Raw genomic sequence first — 17,264 nt, 5'->3', positions numbered from 1 at the left:
GTGTCAGATTCTCAGATCTTACTAAATGTAGGGACTAGAGCACGATAAAGCTGTTAACGAAACAGACACCAGAACCGGGGCAGTAGCACTTTGGGGCGAGCGACACCCTCTCCCAAGGCCCCAGGCGCCCAGTTTCCGCCGGAAGGGTTTCCGCGGTCGAAGGGCGCTGGGATCCCGAGTGCCGAGGTTCCGGGGTCGCTGCACTCCGCAGTCCCCAGGCGCCGACAGTCACCCCAGGCCAGAGCACCTATGCCCCGCCCCAAGCGCTCCACGCCAAAGCCCATTGGCCAGCAACCTGGCCGTTAGTCCATGTGATGCGTCACGTGACGCAACCGCGGAAGCCGGGTGCACTCACGTGATACGGTCCGGGAAGTCGGCCGGGTTGCTGGGCTGCTGGGCTGCTGGGCTGCTGGGCTGCTGGGCTGCTTCCCGTGGAGTCTCCGTGGTTCATGCCCGCTTGGAGGCGGCGGCGGCGAGATGTTCTCCGCAGGAGCGGAGAGTTTGCTCCACCAGGCCAGGTGCGGGACAGCTGCAGCCCCGGCCCTCCTTCCCGCACTTCTCCCTAGGGGTTCCCGGAGGTGGGGCTCACAGGGTAGGGGACCGGGCGCGCGCCTTGCAGGACCCGACTGGACCCGTCCTCGAGACTTGGGGATCCGGGAACGCAACATGACAGCCAGGCTTGGGGTGAGGAGGTCGGGGAGGGCCATGGTGGGTCCTCGGAAAAGGTGACACCTGAGCAGTCTTGGCGATTGAAGGCTGAGTGAAAGCAAGTGGGGCGGGGCCCAGGCGGCAATTTGGTCAAAGGCTTCGTGGTGAGAACCCCGCGTCTGGCGGGTAATCGGGCATCCAGGAGCTTTCGTGGCCTTACAGTTGAGGACACAAAGTCACAGAGAGGTCGGAGGGCTGCTTAGGAGTAAGGCTGTGTGCCACGGAGCTGGACGCCATCGAGGGCTTCAGGGAACCGTGGGAAGGTTTTATCACTTAGAAAGGTCGCTCTTGCGCGGTTGTATTGACTAGGCTAAGAAATCCCCCACCAGGCTGGTACCAGGCTGTCTCTGGACTCCCACTAACGAGTGGGTTGCCCCTTCCTCACCTCTAACCAGTCATGGGGGAAAACAGTGTAGGCCAGGACTGAAAACACTCACAGTCCACCAAACAGGCAAAGCTTGATACTACATGCTTAAAAGCAGAAAATGCAGCCAGAACTACAGCCCCTTGGTAAATGCAAACAAACAAACTTGGGGAGGCGGGAGGCTGAGACAGGAGAATTCCTTGAACTCAGGAGGTGGAGGCTGCAGTGGGCCAAGATGGCGCCACTGCACTCCAGCATGGGCAACAGAGCGAGACTCCATCGCAAAACAGACAGGCAAACCTGGATTCAGAGCTGGAGCAATTGGGAAAGATTCGGATGGATGAAGTTGCTATGATTATAGTGAGTGAGGGCCTGAAGGCAAATCAAGTTCTAAAGTCCGAACAGGACAAAAATCTCAGATCAAAATAACCCTTAAGACTCCACTCATAGCCAGGCGTGGTGGCTCACGCCTGTCATCCTCGCACTTTGGGAGGCTGAGGTGGTGGATCACCTGAGGTCAGGAGTTCAAGACCAGCCTGGCCATCATGGTGAAACCCCATCTTATTAAAAAAAAAAAGAAAAAGAACAAGAAGATTCCACTCATTAGGAAAGTGCTTGGTGAATATGCAGTATCATCTCCCAGTAGCTCAACGCCGGCAACCTTCCCTTTAGTCCTCGACAGATATGTCATTTGAATTTAGGGACTGTATGAAAATGAAAAATATGGGCATCTCACTCAGCATGCAATATATTCATCCCAAAGTCCTTATCAAGAGACAAGGAAAAACACCAACTGAGAACTCCATTCCCAAGTCACCTGCTACTCAAGGTCATAAACTTGTAACATGAAAGACAAAAGGAACAGTCCTCACTAGTTATTTATTTATTTATATTTGAGAAAGTATCTCCCTCTGTCACCCAGGCTGGAGTGCAGTGGCACAATCTCAACTCACTGCAACCCACGCTTCCCAGGTTCAAGCAATTCTCCTGCCTCAGCCTCCCAAGTAGCTGGGATTACAGGTGCCAGCCACCACGCACAGCTAAGTTTTTGTATTTTTAGTAGGGAATGGGTTTTGCCACATTGGCCAGGCTGGTCTGGAACTCCTGACCTCAGGTGATCTGCCCGCCTTGGCCTCTCAAAGTGCTGGGATTACAGGCACAAGCCACCAAGCCCGGCTGAGCCCTCACTACTTAAATACCTGTTTCTCTGCCTCCTTGGCTAGGGTGGGCAGGCATTTTTGAGGATAGAGTGTGGTTGAATTTCCCTACGTAACATACATGAGTTCTACAGTTGCCCTCTGTTAAGGTTTAAAGAAGGTTAATGTATCAGGGCTTAATGGTTTTCACAATAAATTTAAGCCTGTGATTTCTGGTGATGTTTTAAAATAAACAGCTATAGTTTGAGGGTTAAGGTTTGGAGTGGGCCAGGTACAGTGAGTGGCTCACGCCTGTAATCCGAGCACTTTGGGAGGCCGAGTTAGGAGGACTGCTTGAGGCCAGGACTTCAAGACCAGCCTGGGCAACATAGCAAGACCCATCTCTACAAAACAGAATTTTTTTTAAACTTAGCCAAGTGTGGTGGCATGCACCGTAGTCCCAGCTACTTGGGAGCCTGAGGCAGGAGGCAGTATCATCCCACTTGAGCCAAGAAGGTTGAGGCTGCAGTGAGCTATGATTGTGCCACTGCACTCCAGCTCAGGTGACAGAGGGAAGCCCTGTCTCCAAAGATAGCCAAAAATATTTGGAGTGAACTTTAGTTTCTCTCTAAATGTGCCAGAGATATGGGAAGCAAGGGTGGAAAAAGTTATCAAAGATAGCTCTGTAAGCTGAAGGATAAATGGAGAAAGCAGAAAGCGAGTCAAGGATTGAGGCGTGGAGCGATGCCCAGCAAGGTCAGGATTTCCAGGAGGTAGAGCCACTGACCGGAAGCTGGGGTGTGTTTCAGGCAGAGGGTCCTTGTGAAGGGGCAGAAGCAAGAGAAACAGGACATGGAGGCTGCAGAAGGAAGCCGGGGCAGGGGTCTTCTAGGCAGCATTAGGGTCTGTAGGGGTTTGGATTTGAAAGCAGTGAGGAGCTATTGAAGGGTTTGGGTGAGTTGGCTTTTTAGAAGGAAGCTTGGGATTTGGAGAATATGCTGAAGGGAATTAAATTGGGATGAGGAGTTCCACCTTCTGGGAAAGATTCTCCATTTTTTTTTTTTTTTTTTTTTGAGACAATGTCTCACTCTGTCAGCCAGGCTGGAGTGCGGTGGCGGTGGCGCAATCTTGGCTCACTGCAGCCTGATCTTCTAGCTCAAGCAGTTCTCCCACCTCAGCCTCTCAGGTAGCCAGGACTACACCATGCCTAGCAAAATTTGTTTTTAAATTCTTTTGTAGAGACAGGGTCTCACTGTGTTGCCCAGGCTGGTCTCAGACTTCTGGGCTCAAGTGATCCTCCCGCCTCAGCCTCCCAAAGTGCTGGGATTACAGGTGGCCTGTAGAGGGCACAGCCACTTAGGGGACTTCTCAGGGAACCTCCAGAGTCGCCTGGCACAGCAGACCCTTTGCACATTATCGCCTCTTTCTTTTAGACTGGAATAGAAACCTAAAAACAGGTTTCCATTTGGGAATTTATTCAGTATCTTACCTGTGACTTACTAGAGAGTTTTAAATTAAGCCAGTTACTTATTCTAGTTACCACTTATAACGGGCTTACCTTACAATATGTCATAACACTTGTTCTTTAAGATATGAGATGTTATTCTCGTTCCCATAAGTGAAAGGCTCTCAAGAGTAGGAAATTTAGTCTAGAATACGTTGCTTTTCAAAAGATGTCTTCAATCTTTTTACTCCTAAAAAGAAGCAATTTAAGTCCTTCTGCTCCTGGAATAACAAAATCTAAGTACCCGAGTCTCCGTGAGTGAGACTGTCAGTAAGTCACAGTGATGGATGGAGAAATCATAGGGTGAGAGGCGCCGGTTTGGCGAATCAGTGAATTTGTCTCAAGAGGCGTTGAGTGGTGGAACCGTGTTCCTCCCAGATACGGCTTCTCTCTGTTTTTTATTGTTTTTTTTTTTTTTTTGAGATGGTGTCTTGCTTTGTATCGAGGCTGGAGTGCAGTGGCTCAGTCTCGGCTCACTGTAACTTCCGCCTCCCAGGTTCAAGCGATTCCTCTGCCTTAGCCTCCTGAGGAGCTAGGACTACAGGCATGTGCCACCACACCCGGCTAATTTTTTGTATTTTTAGGAAGAGACGGGGTTTCACAGTGTTAGCCAGGTCTTGCTATCCTGACCTCATGATCTGCCTGCCTTGGCCTCTCAAAGTGCTGGGATTAGACGTGTGAGCCACCGCGCCTGGCCTCGGCTTCTCTTTTCTAAAGAGGGATTTTTCCCCACTCCAAGAGTTATTCTTTTTTTGGTTCAGAGCAGTGAGTGCTTCTGGGTCCTGAAGTCCTCTTCTCTGTCTAGGGAAATCCAGGACGAGGAGCTGAAGAAGTTCTGTTCCCGGATCAGTAAATTGCTGCAGACGGAGGACTTGGGGCCAGACACCATTGACTCCCTGCAGAGGCTCTTCCTCATCATCTCAGCGACAAAGTACCACCGGAGGTGAGAGTGGCCACGGCTCAGGCCAGCTCCCAACGCAGCGGCCCCAGGAAAACCCGCCCCATGCCCAGTAGGTCAGCGCAGATGCTCCTTCGTTGGGGGTGGGGAGATTGAGTTATTTGTCCACTCAAACTGATGCTGAAGGTCCATCCTCACATAAAACACTCTGTCTCCCTGCCCGAGGATGCCTGGCCAGGTCCTCTGGGGCGCTGGATGCTCCTGCCATGGGCATGATGTGTTGCTGCCCACTGTGGGCATCTGGCCTTGCAGGCTGGAGAAGACGTGCATAGACCTGCTGCAGGCTACCCTCAGCCTGCCTGCATGCCCCGAGCAGCTCCAGGTGCTCTGCACTGCCATCCTGCGAGAGATGTCCCCCTGCGACAGCCTCAGCCTGACCTGGGATCACACTCAGAACAGCCGGCAGCTGAGCCTGGTGGCCTCCGTGCTCTTGGCCCAGGTAACATGGCAGTCACCACCCCAGTGGGCCATCCAGCCCCAGGGTTCCTGGGGCCTCAGGTGCACCCATCAGGCCGGCCTATGTCCCCTCACACGCACCAATGTGCCATGTGGGCCTGGTGGACTCAGGTCCCTGTGCGACTCAACAGGGCGTGTCACGGCCTCAGGTGTGCCAGACACTCAGCACCAAGATGCGCCTAGAACAAACAGACACCTGCCGGTACCCCTGCCTCCTGTGCCCCCTGTTCCTGGGGAAGCTGTCATCCCAATGCCCTGTTGATGACTCAGTGAGGTTGCAGAGCCGGGGCTGCTCTGGTGGCATTCTGAGACCCGCGTAGGGTGGCATGGATGACGTGGATAGAGCCGCAGGTTCAGCTCCCTGGGCCCTGTTCCAGGAGTTTTCAGACCTGGATTTGTGCTGTAAGGGGCACAGTAGAGGTGATGGAGTTCGGTTTCTCAGGCCTGGCCTTGAGGCAGCACATCGGGGAAGGCCAGGCCTCCAGACCTTTTTTGTTTTTGCTGTTGGTGGTGGTTTTTTTAGAAACAGTGTCTCACTGTTTCTGCTGCCCAGGCTGGAGTGCCATGGCATGATCATAGCTCACTGCAGCCTCGACCTCCCTGGCTTAAGCAATCCTCCCACCTCAGCCTCCAAGTAGCTGGGATTACAGGCATGCATCTCCACACCTGGCTAAGTTTTGTATTTTTTGTAGGGACCTGGGGTCTCACTTTGTTGCCCAGGCTGGTCTCGAACTCCTGGGTTCAGGCAATCCATCTCCTCGGCCAGGAGTTCTTCCCAAGTCCATGTCCTCCCTCCCTCTGTGTTGGGAGCAGGCCTGGACACTTAGTGTGGGGATCTAGGGGTTCACAGGCTGCCTTTGTGTGAGGGAAGCTGCTGCCTCTGCTCGTGGGTTGCCCAGGGCTGTGGAGTCTGCAGGAAGGGTGCCACAGAGCCTGTGGTTGCTGTGTGAGTGAGAGCTCGTGGGCACCAGTGTACCGGGCGCTGTGCTCCATCATTGGGGTCATCCTCATGGTGCCCAGCTCCCTCACCTCACGGAGCCCCTGCAAGCCACCTCCAGGCCCCCAAGACCCCGGTAACGCTGTGGTGCCTCCTCGCCTTTGCGGCAGGATGACTCTGGCTCTTCTTATTCATTTCCTGCCCTTGCCTGGAAGCAGCCCCTTTTCCTCCAGCAACTCTCATTTATTTTGGTAAAAGATGAGCTTGCAGAACTGCTGCCAGGCGCCAGTGGTGTACCTCCCACGAGGCACCTGGCCTCCCGGCCACCCAGCGGTGTACTTCCCACCAGGCACGTGGCCTCCTGGCCATCCAGCGCCCTCCTCCGCTCCCTGACTGCCTGGCCCGTGTGCCGGGTGCGCCTGGTGCCGCTCAGACATTTCAGCATCTGGCTGTGCAGAGTGAGGTGGGCGGTTTAAAGACAGGACTCCACACTGGAGGCCCCGCAGGATGGGGTGTCCTGGGGCTGCAGCCACACCCACGGTAGCTTCCACTGTGTTTTTAGCATTGAATTAGCTACGTACCCCCCAGGCCTCCTCCAGCCTCAGGGATGCAGTTTGCAGGAAAAGAGGCTGGAGGCAGAGCAGGCAGCACCTTGCTGCCCTGGGTGGGCCTGGGCACAACGGCCGACCTGACACCCCTTGGGCCTGGGGTCTCAGGGACCGACGCTTCTCAGGAGTGTCACGCGGACTTCCGAAATGGGCGGAATTGGTCTCTGGCAGGTGACATGGGCCAGTACCCCAGCGTTTGCCCCATGTTTGATTTGAAGGGTGACAGAAATGAGGAGGTCCGAGCCGTGGGCCAGGGCGTGCTGCGGGCCCTGGAGAGCCGGCAGCCAGAGGGGCCCAGCCTCAGACACCTCCTCCCCGTCATGGCCAAGGTCGTGGTCCTCAGCCCAGGCACCCTCCAGGAGGGTACGTGGAGCCCCTCCCAAGAGGCTGTTTGGGGTCTGCCCTCCCAGGTCCTTCCCTACAAGGCCTGTGGTGGGTGGGGGCGTGGGGGTGGGTGGGGGGACAGGGAGGCTCAAGGCCTGGGACCCTGCAGGACTCTGTTTTCTGAGGAAATCAGCCAGCATCCCAACATCCAGAGGATTTAACCTCCTCTCCCCATGCCACCCCACCCGCTGCAGGCCAGACCACCCTGCTCAGCAAGCGGCTGGTTGACTGGCTGCGCTATGCCAGCCTCCAGCAGGGGTTTCCGCACTCTGGCAGCTTCTTCTCCACGCCCAGGGCCCGGCAGGTAAGGGCGGGGCTGTTCTGGGACCGTGGGGAACAGAGTCACAGACAGCCCCTCCCTGGGAGCTCCTGTGCCCACTGCAGCCAGCCCTGCCCAGCAGGTCCCCGTCCATACCTGCTGTCCTTGCACAGGGTCCAGGACAAGCCTGTCTCTGCTGTGGGGCTTGGTTCATGCAGGGCCACAGTCCCCCGACCTGTGTGGCTTTGGGGGTCTGTGTGTGGGTTCATTCCCGGGGCCTGCGCAGGAGGATGTGGGATGTGCGTCTGCCTGGGGGTCAGGTGGGGACGGGTTTTTGCATCACACAGGGTGGGCCGCTGCCCTGGCTCACGTTCAGGCAGCTTCTCCTCCACCCTCCTGAGGAGCTTGTGTTCAGGTCGGCATTTTCCCGGCCTCCACCCACCCCTGCCTGTCCCTCCCACAGCCAGGCCCCATCACCGAGGTGGACGGGGCGGTGGCCACCGACTTCTTCACAGTGCTATCTACTGGCCACCGCTTCACAGAGGACCAGTGGCTGAACGTGCAGGGTTTCTCCATGCTGCGGGTGTGGCTGCTGCACAGCGGCCCCGAGGGCCCAGGTGCCCTGGACACAGGTGTGCTGGGGATGGGGCGGTGTCAGACGGGTGGGAGGTGGGTGCACTGTGGGTCGGTCAAAGGGGACACAGGCAGAGGTTGGGGGACACAGGTGTGCCCAGAATACAGCAGAGGTCAGGGCTGGGCAGAGAACACTCCTGGCCAGTGTGGTTGGGGTCCAGGGTCAGCACTGGGGTCCTCTGTGGACGCCTCGTGACCATCACGCAATGTGCAAGAGAAGCAGTCACCGTTTAAGGCAGGCGCCCTTCAGACTGTTGGAGTGGGAGTGACACCGCTGCTCCTCCCAGCTGCTCTGTGGACTTGCTGGGGAAGAAGCCTCAGCTCTTCTGAAGGGCGGTTGTGATGGGGAAGCTGCTGGGTGGGTGGACGTCTCAAGATGGCGACACTGCACACCCCTGGGAGGGGCCGGGGCCGGTGCTCCCTTCCTGCCCTTCCAAGCAGGGGTAGCAGGCATGTCCCAGCCCAGGAGCCACATGCCAGCCTGCTGAGCATCCCCTCCTCTCACAGATGATGGGTCAGAGCAGGAAGGCTCCACGCTGTCGGTGATCTCTGCCACCTCCTCCTCTGGCCGCCTGCTGCCACCCCGGGAGCGGCTTCGGGAGGTGGCCTTCGAGTACTGCCAGCGCCTCATTGAGCAGAGTAACCGGCGTGAGTCCCCCACCCAGGCACTGGCCCCCCCGGCTCCACCGACCTGCCATGCAAGGTGACCCAAGGCCCGCAGATTTTCCTCAAGCTGCTGCTCCAGAGGGTGGGCCCTGGGGAGCCAGTTTGGAGCAGGGGCGTTTTGTTTCTGGGGTCAGCCCCAGTGCTCTTCAGGCTCCAACCCCAGCCCCCAGCCCGGCCCTGTCCTGCCTGGGCCCCTCAGCCTCAGTCCCACTCAAGTCCTCCTGGGGGCCTGTCTGCCCCTCTGCTCGCAGTCCTGCCTGGAGCTTCCAGGACACACGCCACCCCCTCATTGGGCTTCTCTGAGGCTGAGGCAGAGCTGGCTAACCTATTCCCATCCTTCCAGGAGCCCTGAGGAAGGGGGACTCCGACCTGCAGAAAGCTGTAAGTGGCTGGGGACGGGGGACGGGTGGGGGGGAACGGGGCGGGGTGTGGGAGGCGATAACTCAGCCCGTCTGACACGGCCTGTGTCCCGCAGTGCCTGGTGGAGGCCGTGCTGGTGCTGGACGTGCTGTGCCGGCAGGACCCGTCCTTCCTGTACCGCAGCCTCTCCTGCCTGAAGGCCCTGCATGGGCGGCTGCAGGGGGACCCAGCCTCTGTGCGGGTGCTGCTGCCCCTTGCCCACTTCTTCCTGAGCCATGGTGAGCCCCGGGGGGGTGATGACAGCTCTCGGGGCTCTGCCTCTGCCCTTCATTTTAGGACAGGATTTCTTCTTCCCTTTTTTTTTTTTTTTTTTTTTAAATTGAATAGAGACGGGTCTTCCTGTGTTGGCCAGGCTGGTCTTAAACTCCTGGCCTCAAGCAGTCCTCCTGCCTTGGTCTCCCAAAGTGCTGGGATTAGGGGCATGAGCCACTGAACCCAGCTCATTTTTTTTTTTTTTTTGTGAGATGGAGTCTCACTCTGTCGCCAGGCGCCAGGCTGGAGTACAGTGGCACAATCTCGGCTCACTTCAACCTCCGCCTTCCAGGTTCAAGCCATTCTCCTGCCTCAGCCTCCTGAGTAGCTGGGATTACAGGCACACGCCACCACACCCAGCTAATTTTTGTATTTTTAGTAGAGACAGGGTTTCACCATGTTGGCCAGGATGGTCTTGATCTCTTGACCTCGTGATCCGCCCACCTCGGCCTCCCAAAGTGCTGGGATTACAGGTGTGAGCCACCGTGCCTGGCCTTTTTTTTCTTTTTTGAGACGGAGTCTCACACTCACCCAGGCTGGAGTGTAGTGGCGCGATCTCGGCTCATAATCTCCCTCTCCTGGGTTCAAGCAATTCTCTTGCCTCAGCCTCCCAAGTAGCTGGGACTACAGGCGTACGCCACCACACCCAGATAATTTTTTGTATTTTTAGTAGAGACAGGGTCTCACCATGTTGGCCAGGATGGTCTTGATCTCTTGACCTTGTGATCCGCCCGCCTTGGCCTCCCAAAGTGCTGGGATTACAGGTGTGAGCCACCGTGCCCGGCCGTCGTGTTTCTTTTTTATGGATCCCTGTGCTAATGTTGGTAATTTTCAACCTTTTAAATAGGAAAATAGAAACTCTTTGCTGTGTCCCTAGCCCATGAAATTCAAAAGTCTAGGAACTAGCACATTCCAAAAAATGTGCCATAGTTTGTGTGACTCATGAGCTGGCCGTGTTGCTGGGAGAGGGAGACTGAGTGCGGCTTCCCCAGTGTCCCGGCGTAGGACGTAGGACAGAGCCCTTGGTGTCCTGGAGAGCAGGCCTGAGACTCAGGGGCCCTAACCAGCCACAGAGCGGTGCTGCCAGGACCAAGTCTAGGTCAGGACATGTGCGTCCAGCAGGCGTGCACCCTAACGGGCCCTGGTCTTGCAGGGGAGGTGGCTGCAGTGGACTCGGAAGCCGTCTACCGGCACCTGTTCACCAGGGTCCCATCTGAGCAGTTCCACAGCCCCATGCTGGCCTTCGAGTTCATCCAGTTCTGCAGGGACAACCTCCACCTGTTTGCCGGGCACCTCAGCACCCTCAGATTGAGCTTCCCCAACCTCTTTAAGGCACATTTGGGCATCCCTGGGTGCCAGGGCGGGGGTTGGGCTCCTCTCCTCTTTCCAGTGGGGTTCAGGGCAAGTCCTGACTGCGCATAGCACCCTGTGGATCCTGGGCCTGGAATGTGGGGTGCAGCACGAGGTAAGGGCCCAGGGTGCCCATGCAGCGTCACGCCTGCCCAACAGCTCTGAGCTCTGTCCAAACCACTGCGCTGTGCCTGCAGTTCCTGGCCTGGAACAGCCCACCCCTCACCTCCGAGTTCGTGGAGCTCCTCCCAGCCCTGGTGGACACCGGCACGGCGCTGGAGATGCTGCACGCGCTGCTGGACCTGCCTTGCTTGACTGCAGCGCTGGACCTGCAGCTCAGGTGGGCCCCGACCCTCTGCCAGCACCACCCCGCCCAGCCAGCTGGTTGTGCACACTGAACTCTCCTCACCACTCCTGACCCCTACACTGGGGACCCTCCTCCCCACCCCCAACACCCAGCCAGTCCTGCCCTGCAAAGTCACCTTCAGGACAGGGCGAGTTTGTCACTCTTGGCCACCTGCCAGGGGCAGCCCCTGCACCCTGGAGTTCTCACCCATCTTCATGCCCAGGCCTGGAGCCTTCCCGTGCCCCCAAGCCCTTCCCAGCATCCAGGCGCTGTGATGTTACAGACACTTGCTGTGTGTCTCCCAATAAGGGGTGTGCCTGTGGGGGCAGGGGCTGCATGGGACCCTGAGTGGCCTGTGCTGCATCCCGGCCAGGCCTTGGGCATCTGTTCACACAGGTCATCGCCAGCTCCATCCGAGAGGCCACTCTGGGACACCTCTCTCAGGGTCCCCAGCTGCCTGGAGGCCTTCCGGGACCCACAGTTCCAGGGTCTTTTCCAATACCTGCTGCGCCCCAAGGCCAGTGGCACCACTGAGAGGTAGGGGCCCTCAGGCTGGGGAGCCGCCAGAATGGGGCTTGCTGCTGGGCCCTGGGCTGAGGCTAGGGTGCCTTATGCCCCAGACGAGGCTGTGTTCCCACCCCAGGGAGCAGCTGTCACGACCGTTGCAGAGGCCCTCCTTCTGCAGCATGGTCTGCTGGGTGGGGGCCTAGGGCTCAGCTCTCTCTGCTGCCCAGATCAACCCTCAGAAGCCTGGGGGTCGGCCCTGTGGGTGCTCCATTTTGCAGATGGAGAAACCAAGGCTGAGCCCAGGAAGCAGGAAGCCCAGGACTGGTCCACAAACCTCCTGCCCTTGGCCCACACCAGCCTTTGCCTCACCGGCTCCACTGTCCCCAGTATGCCGACACCGGGGGTCTCCCTGAACCCAGGAGAGCAGGTGGTCCTGAGAGGCGAGAAGCGAGGATGAGAGTGGGCACAGCCACATAAGAGGGGGTAGTGGTGACGTGGCCCCGATGCCGGGCCCTGGCCTGCAGTCACCAGGTAAGGGAGTGGGCGGCTCTCACAGCCACACTGTGTCCCCAGGTTGGCACCGCTCCACCAGCTGCTGCAGCCCATGGCCGGCTGCGCCCGCGTGGCCCAGTGTGCTGAGGCCGTGCCCACACTGCTGCAGGTGTTCTTCTCAGTGGTGACCCAGGTGAGCCCGCTGACTGGAGCCCCCCATTCCCACAACCAAGGGGCAAGCCAGAGCCAGCCAGCAGGTTCCCCTGAGCTCTGCAGAAGGCTCATCCCACCACACCCACCGTCCACAGCCACATGCTGCAGCCCTGGCAGGCCCCGTCCCCCATGCTGGCAGATCACATCCCCAATCCTGGCAGGCCCCATCCCCACTCCCGTTCCAGCAGGCCCTGTCCCCGTCCCAGCAGGTCCCTTCCACCTCTTTCCGGCAGGCCCCATCACCCATCAGCGGGAAAGTGAGCAGCCCTGGTGCTGGCAGCACAGCTGGGGCAGAGCAGTTTGTCCCCCTGCTGCCCTGATACCTTTAACATCTGCATCTGAGGCCAGAATAAAGGCTCCCAAAGGCTGGTAGCTGCCTCCACCCACACCTGGTCGCTGGCTCCCACCTCTGGGAGCGCTACAAGTGGGATGCCAGCACAGGAGAGCCGAGAAAGGGGCAGGCTGGCAGGGGGCTGGGCACAGGGCTGGGCATCCCCTGGGCATACCCTTGGCCAAGCAGGACATGCCCCCAGCCTTGCAGAGCAGGTGTTGGCAGAGGAGCCTCAGAGCAGAAGCAACACTTCTCCAGGGGCTCCTGGGTGTTGGAGAAGGCAGTGGACGAGAAGTTTCCCGCCTCTCGGCTGCCCCCAGGCCTCACCCCAACCCTAGGGCCTACAGTGGGGGTGGGGCTGAGCCTGTCTCTGATCCCAACCCCCAGGTGGCTGATGGGGCCCTGACCAACCAGCTGGCGCTGCTGCTCCTGGGCAGGAGTGACTCTCTCTACTCGGCGCCAGGGTACGCGGCCCGTGTGCACAGGTGGGTCCCTCCTGCGCTCCCGCCGCAGCCCTGGGCAGGCACCTCCTGGACCCCTCCCCTCTCCCTTCCCTTCAGTGGTTGCAGCTTCACCCCTAGCTGGGCCCTCAGCAGCCTCAGACCCTGCCATCCCCACCCTCGGCCCCATGCCCAGTCCTGGGCGCTTCCTCTCTGTCCCTGTCCTTCCCTCCGCTGAACCTGTCATCTTTGGGGCTGGCTCAAGTCCCTCTTGCACACCCTGTCCCCCGGGTCCTTCTCTCACTCTGAGCTGGGGCCCCAAGGCCAGTGCAGGTGCTAGCCTTCTCCCCAGTGAGGTGAACAGTTTCTCTAGGGATGGCAATCATCTGTTATGTCCCTATCTGAGGGTGCAGACTGCACCTGCCACTGACACTTCCTGGCTCCCTCTGAGCCCTCGGCCTGGATGGGGTAGGGGGTGGGGACAGGGTCAGGGGTCTGCACAGAGCAAGCACGGACCTGGCCCTTGGGCAGGGTGCTGAGCTCCCAGTTCCTGGACCTGTGTAAGCTGAAGCCCTCCCTGGTGGTGGAGCTGGCGAGAGACCTGCTGGAGTTCCTGGGCAGCGTGAATGGCCTCCGCAGCAGGGCGAGCCTCGTCACCAGCGTGGTAAGGCAGGCGCTGGCTTCCCTCCACCACTCCTGACCCAGGAGGCCTAGGTGGGGGCTTAGCCTGTGTCCCTGGGCCTAGGTGTGGGCCATCGGCGAGTACCTGTCAGTGACCTACGATCGGAGGTGCACCGTGGAGCAGATCAACAAGTTCTTCGAAGCCCTGGAGGCCCTGCTATTCGAGGTCACCCAGTGCCGCCCCTCTGCCACCCTGCCCGGCTGTCCCCCACAGGTGGTCACTGTGCTGATGACAACGCTGACAAAGCTGGCCTCCCGGAGCCAAGACCTGATCCCCAGGTGCCTGGGTGGGGAGGCAGAGAAGCCCCTGGCTTTCCTGGGGAAGGAAGAGCTGAGGCTTCTGAGGTCTTCCTGTCCAGGTGTCGTGAAATGGCCTCAGCAGCTCAGGTTCTGGGTGGGCACAGCTGGCTGGGCTGAGGTGGGCCCTGCTGAGCTAAAGCCACACTGGCTGGGCACTTTGGGGCTTGGCCCCTCCACACAGACCCTATCCCTGGGAGAGGAGTATCTGCAGCTCACAGCTGGGATCCTCTTCCCCAGGACCTCTCTGTTGCTGTCAAAGATGAGGAACCTGGCTCAGAGCCCAGCCGCCAGCTCCACGCACAGCGAGGAGGGCATGGAAGCCATCCGCACCCGGGCCACAGAGCTGCTGACCCTGCTGAAGATGCCCAGTGTGGCCCAGTTCGTGTTCACGCCCAGCGCGGAGGTGTGCAGCCCCCGCTATCACCGTGACGTCAACACAGCCCTGCCCCTGGCTCTGCGCATAGTCAGCCGGCTGGTGGAGAGGGAGGCTGGCCTCCTGCCAGGGTGAAGGGACAGTGGCCAGGGACACCGGCACAGATTAAGAACCTGGGGCTGCCAGCTTGCTGTTAGGGCCAAGCTGTCAGCTTTCGTGATGGAGAGGAACTCAGGAGGACATGGGAGTCCTGGGAGAGAGGCAGGGCCCAGGCTGGGCTTGGCACCCTCAGAGACACTCAGGGCTGACCCCCTTTTCACCCTCTGGGCTTTGTCTCCAAGCCTTTTGCTCCTTGGCCATGCTGAGCTGAGCTGAGGGGAGCTGTGGAGGCTCTAATGGGAGGCTGAGGCCTTGTGGCTGGGCTGGGTGGAGGCTGCTGGGTCTATTTCCTGTTCTTTGTTCTTGGGCAGTTTAGGGGCAGGAAAAGCTGCAGTAAAAATAAATCTCCTTTAGCAAGTGTCTCTGTGAACAGTGCTGTGCACCCTGGGGAGAGGGCCAGGGATGGGAGCCCCTGCAGCTGCTGCCAGTCCTGGGGGCGCTGCCAGGCCAGGCTGCTGCCAGCTGCTGCAGAAAACAGGGCATTCGTGCAGTCCAGAAGGCAGTGGCACGAGTTCCCGGGGATGGTCACTCTGCTGCGTGGTGCACTTGGTCAGTGTCCCTTTTGATGCTCTTGAGGAAGGGGCCGGGGAGGGCTGCAGCCTCCGGCCATTCGGAGGGGAAGGCTCAGGGAGCCACCTGCACGAGGGCTGAGCTCGGAGCACTGGCTTTGCATGAAAGGGAGCGCCTGAGCGTGCGACACCGGCCCCGCCACCTTGCCGGGCCCTGCGCTCCTATCTGCCGGGCCTTGGAGGCACAGCTTTGTCCGGCGTTCTGCCTGGCGCCTAGGACGGGCTCAGCCACCAGGGGGCGCCATCGCCTCCCACCCTCAGACCCATCTCGGGCTCTGGCCCCGCCCCCAGATTCCCCACCGCTTCGCGGCCAAGAAACCACTGGCTGGAAACGGCCGGGGGATCCTGCCCCTAGCCCGGCTTCTGGACTACAAAGAGGGCGGCTGACGCGCAGGGGGCAGAGCGGGGGACACCGTGTGGGCTCTGGAGCTCCCCAGACGCCCGGGCCCAACCCGCTGGGTCCTCACCGCTAGGTTCCAGCCCAGGGAGCGCTCGCCTGCCCCGCAGCCTGGGGTCGCGTTCTGAGCGCCAGGGCGGATGGTGTCCCCCGCGGCGGGGTGGGCTGGCCCCAGAATAGCCCGGGGCCGCTGAGCCCGGGGCCGCAGGAAAGGCAGGCGCTTCCGTCAGCTGTGTTTGTTTTTCCACGTGGAAACAGCAGCGCACGTGTAGAACTGTGCACACCAAGGTGTGCGTGCGCACGTGCATGCATGTGCGCGGGTCTCGGGATCGCCTGCAGCAGGGGGTGTGAGGGCGCTGCTGGGCCAATCCTGAAGTTCAGAGAGCGTGGGGCCGCCCCTAGCTTTAAAATGAGTCTCCCACAGAGTCCCCAGCTCCCCTCTTGCCCTGAGATGGGGCTTCACTGACCTGAAGACGTCGGTGCTGTCCTGGCTCCCAGCTCCCAGGCACTGATGGGGCCACTGCCCAGGTCACCTGGTACTACTACCACAGCCTGTGTAGCTGCGCCGGGCTTAGGACGGGGAGTGTGGCTTGCAGGGCTGCCCAGTTCATCTTGGTGACTCGGAGGGCACGACCCCAGCCCAAGGAGGAGTAGCCTCCTGGAGGGGAGGGGTTCCAAGAGGCAGCTGGGAAAGGGGCAGAGCTCACCAGCTCTCAACTGTTTTTTTAATAAACTTTAAAAATTTAGAATCGTTACAGATTTACAGAAAAGAGGAACCTTAGAAACATACTAAGTGAAAGAACGCAAACCCTAGGTCACATGTTGCATGACTTCATATTATGTCAGAGGCGTTGGAACTAGAGCAACTCCATCTTGAATGGCGGCTGGGTAAAACGAGGCTGAGACCTACTGGACTGCATTCCCAGAAGGATAGGCATTCTTCGTCTCGGGATGAGATAGGAGGTCTGCACAAGATGCAGTTTCAAGATACAGGTCACAAAAACACTCCTGATAAAATAGGATGCTGTAGAGAAACTGGCCAAAACCAAGACAGCAACCACGGTGATCTCTACTCATCCTCGCTGCTCATTATGCGCTAATTATAATGTATTAGCATGCTAGAAGGCACTCCCACCGGCACAGTGGTAGTTTCCTAATGCCATGGCAACATCAGGAAGTTGCCCTATATAGTCTAAAAAGGGGAAGGACCCTCAGTTCATGGAAATCTTCATCCCTTTCCTAGAAAACTCGAATAGTCCACCCCTTCTTTAGCATATAATCAAGAAATAACTCAGTATACTCTGTCTGGCAGCCCACTCTGCTGCTCTGCCTATGGAGTAGCCTTTTTTTCTTCTTTTTTCATTTTTTTTTTTTTTTTGAGACAGAGTCTTGCTCTGTCGCCCAGGCTGGAATGCAATGACACAATCTCAGCTCACTGCAACCTCCACCTCCTGGGTTCAAGCCATTCTCCTGCCTCAGCCTCCCGAGTAGCTGGTATTACAGGCACCTGTCACCACGCCTAGCTTTTTTTTTTTTTTTTTTTGACAGAGTCTTGCTCTGTCACCCAGGCTGGAGTACAATGGTGTGATCTTGGCTCATTGCAACCTCTGCCTCTCAGGTTCAAGCAATTCTTCTGCCTCAGCCTCCCAAGTAGCTGGGATTACAGACATGAGCCATCACACCCGGCCAGACCCGCTAATTTTTGTATTTTTAGTAGCGGCGGGATTCACCATGTTGGCCAGGCTGGTCTCGAACTCCTCACCTCAGGTGATCCCCCGCACCTTGGCCTCCCAAAGTGCTGGGATTAGAGGCATGAGCCAC

General features: G+C 58.5%; 1 protein-coding gene and 1 long non-coding RNA gene across 9 annotated transcripts in view; one reads left to right on the top strand and one right to left on the bottom strand.

Moving 5' to 3' along the window:
* Window positions 1–347: 347 nt before the first annotated feature.
* Window positions 348–14,837, top strand: AP5Z1 (adaptor related protein complex 5 subunit zeta 1). 4 transcript variants are annotated; one of them, XM_035292000.2, is made up of 17 exons: window positions 348–518; window positions 4,518–4,655; window positions 4,923–5,109; window positions 6,890–7,034; window positions 7,250–7,359; window positions 7,778–7,946; window positions 8,455–8,595; window positions 8,957–8,994; window positions 9,089–9,251; window positions 10,439–10,617; window positions 10,833–10,975; window positions 11,378–11,518; window positions 12,062–12,173; window positions 12,912–13,009; window positions 13,496–13,628; window positions 13,710–13,924; window positions 14,183–14,837. In XM_035292000.2, exons 1-17 carry the CDS (start codon window positions 478–480, stop codon window positions 14,451–14,453), a joined length of 2,424 nt encoding a protein of 807 aa, XP_035147891.1. In that variant the 5' UTR covers window positions 348–477; the 3' UTR covers window positions 14,454–14,837. The 4 variants fall into 4 exon arrangements, with proteins under 4 accessions (XP_035147891.1, XP_035147893.1, XP_035147892.1 ...); XM_035292002.3 differs by having other exon boundaries at window positions 4,518–4,726; XM_035292001.2 differs by lacking the exon at window positions 10,439–10,617 and having other exon boundaries at window positions 10,795–10,975.
* Window positions 13,036–17,264, bottom strand: part of LOC128930345 (uncharacterized) — a 35,874-nt gene continuing 31,645 nt past the window's right edge. For all 5 annotated transcript variants that reach the window (XR_008478310.2, XR_008478309.2, XR_008478308.2 and 2 more), the window contains one exon: window positions 13,036–16,408. This is a non-coding gene — a long non-coding RNA (uncharacterized LOC128930345). The remainder of the gene's footprint in view (window positions 16,409–17,264) is intronic.

The sequence above is a fragment of the Callithrix jacchus genome, chromosome 2 (assembly GCF_049354715.1).
Source record: "Callithrix jacchus isolate 240 chromosome 2, calJac240_pri, whole genome shotgun sequence".
Taxonomy (NCBI): Eukaryota; Metazoa; Chordata; class Mammalia; order Primates; family Cebidae; genus Callithrix; species Callithrix jacchus.
This window is presented reverse-complemented; position numbering and strand designations above follow the sequence as displayed.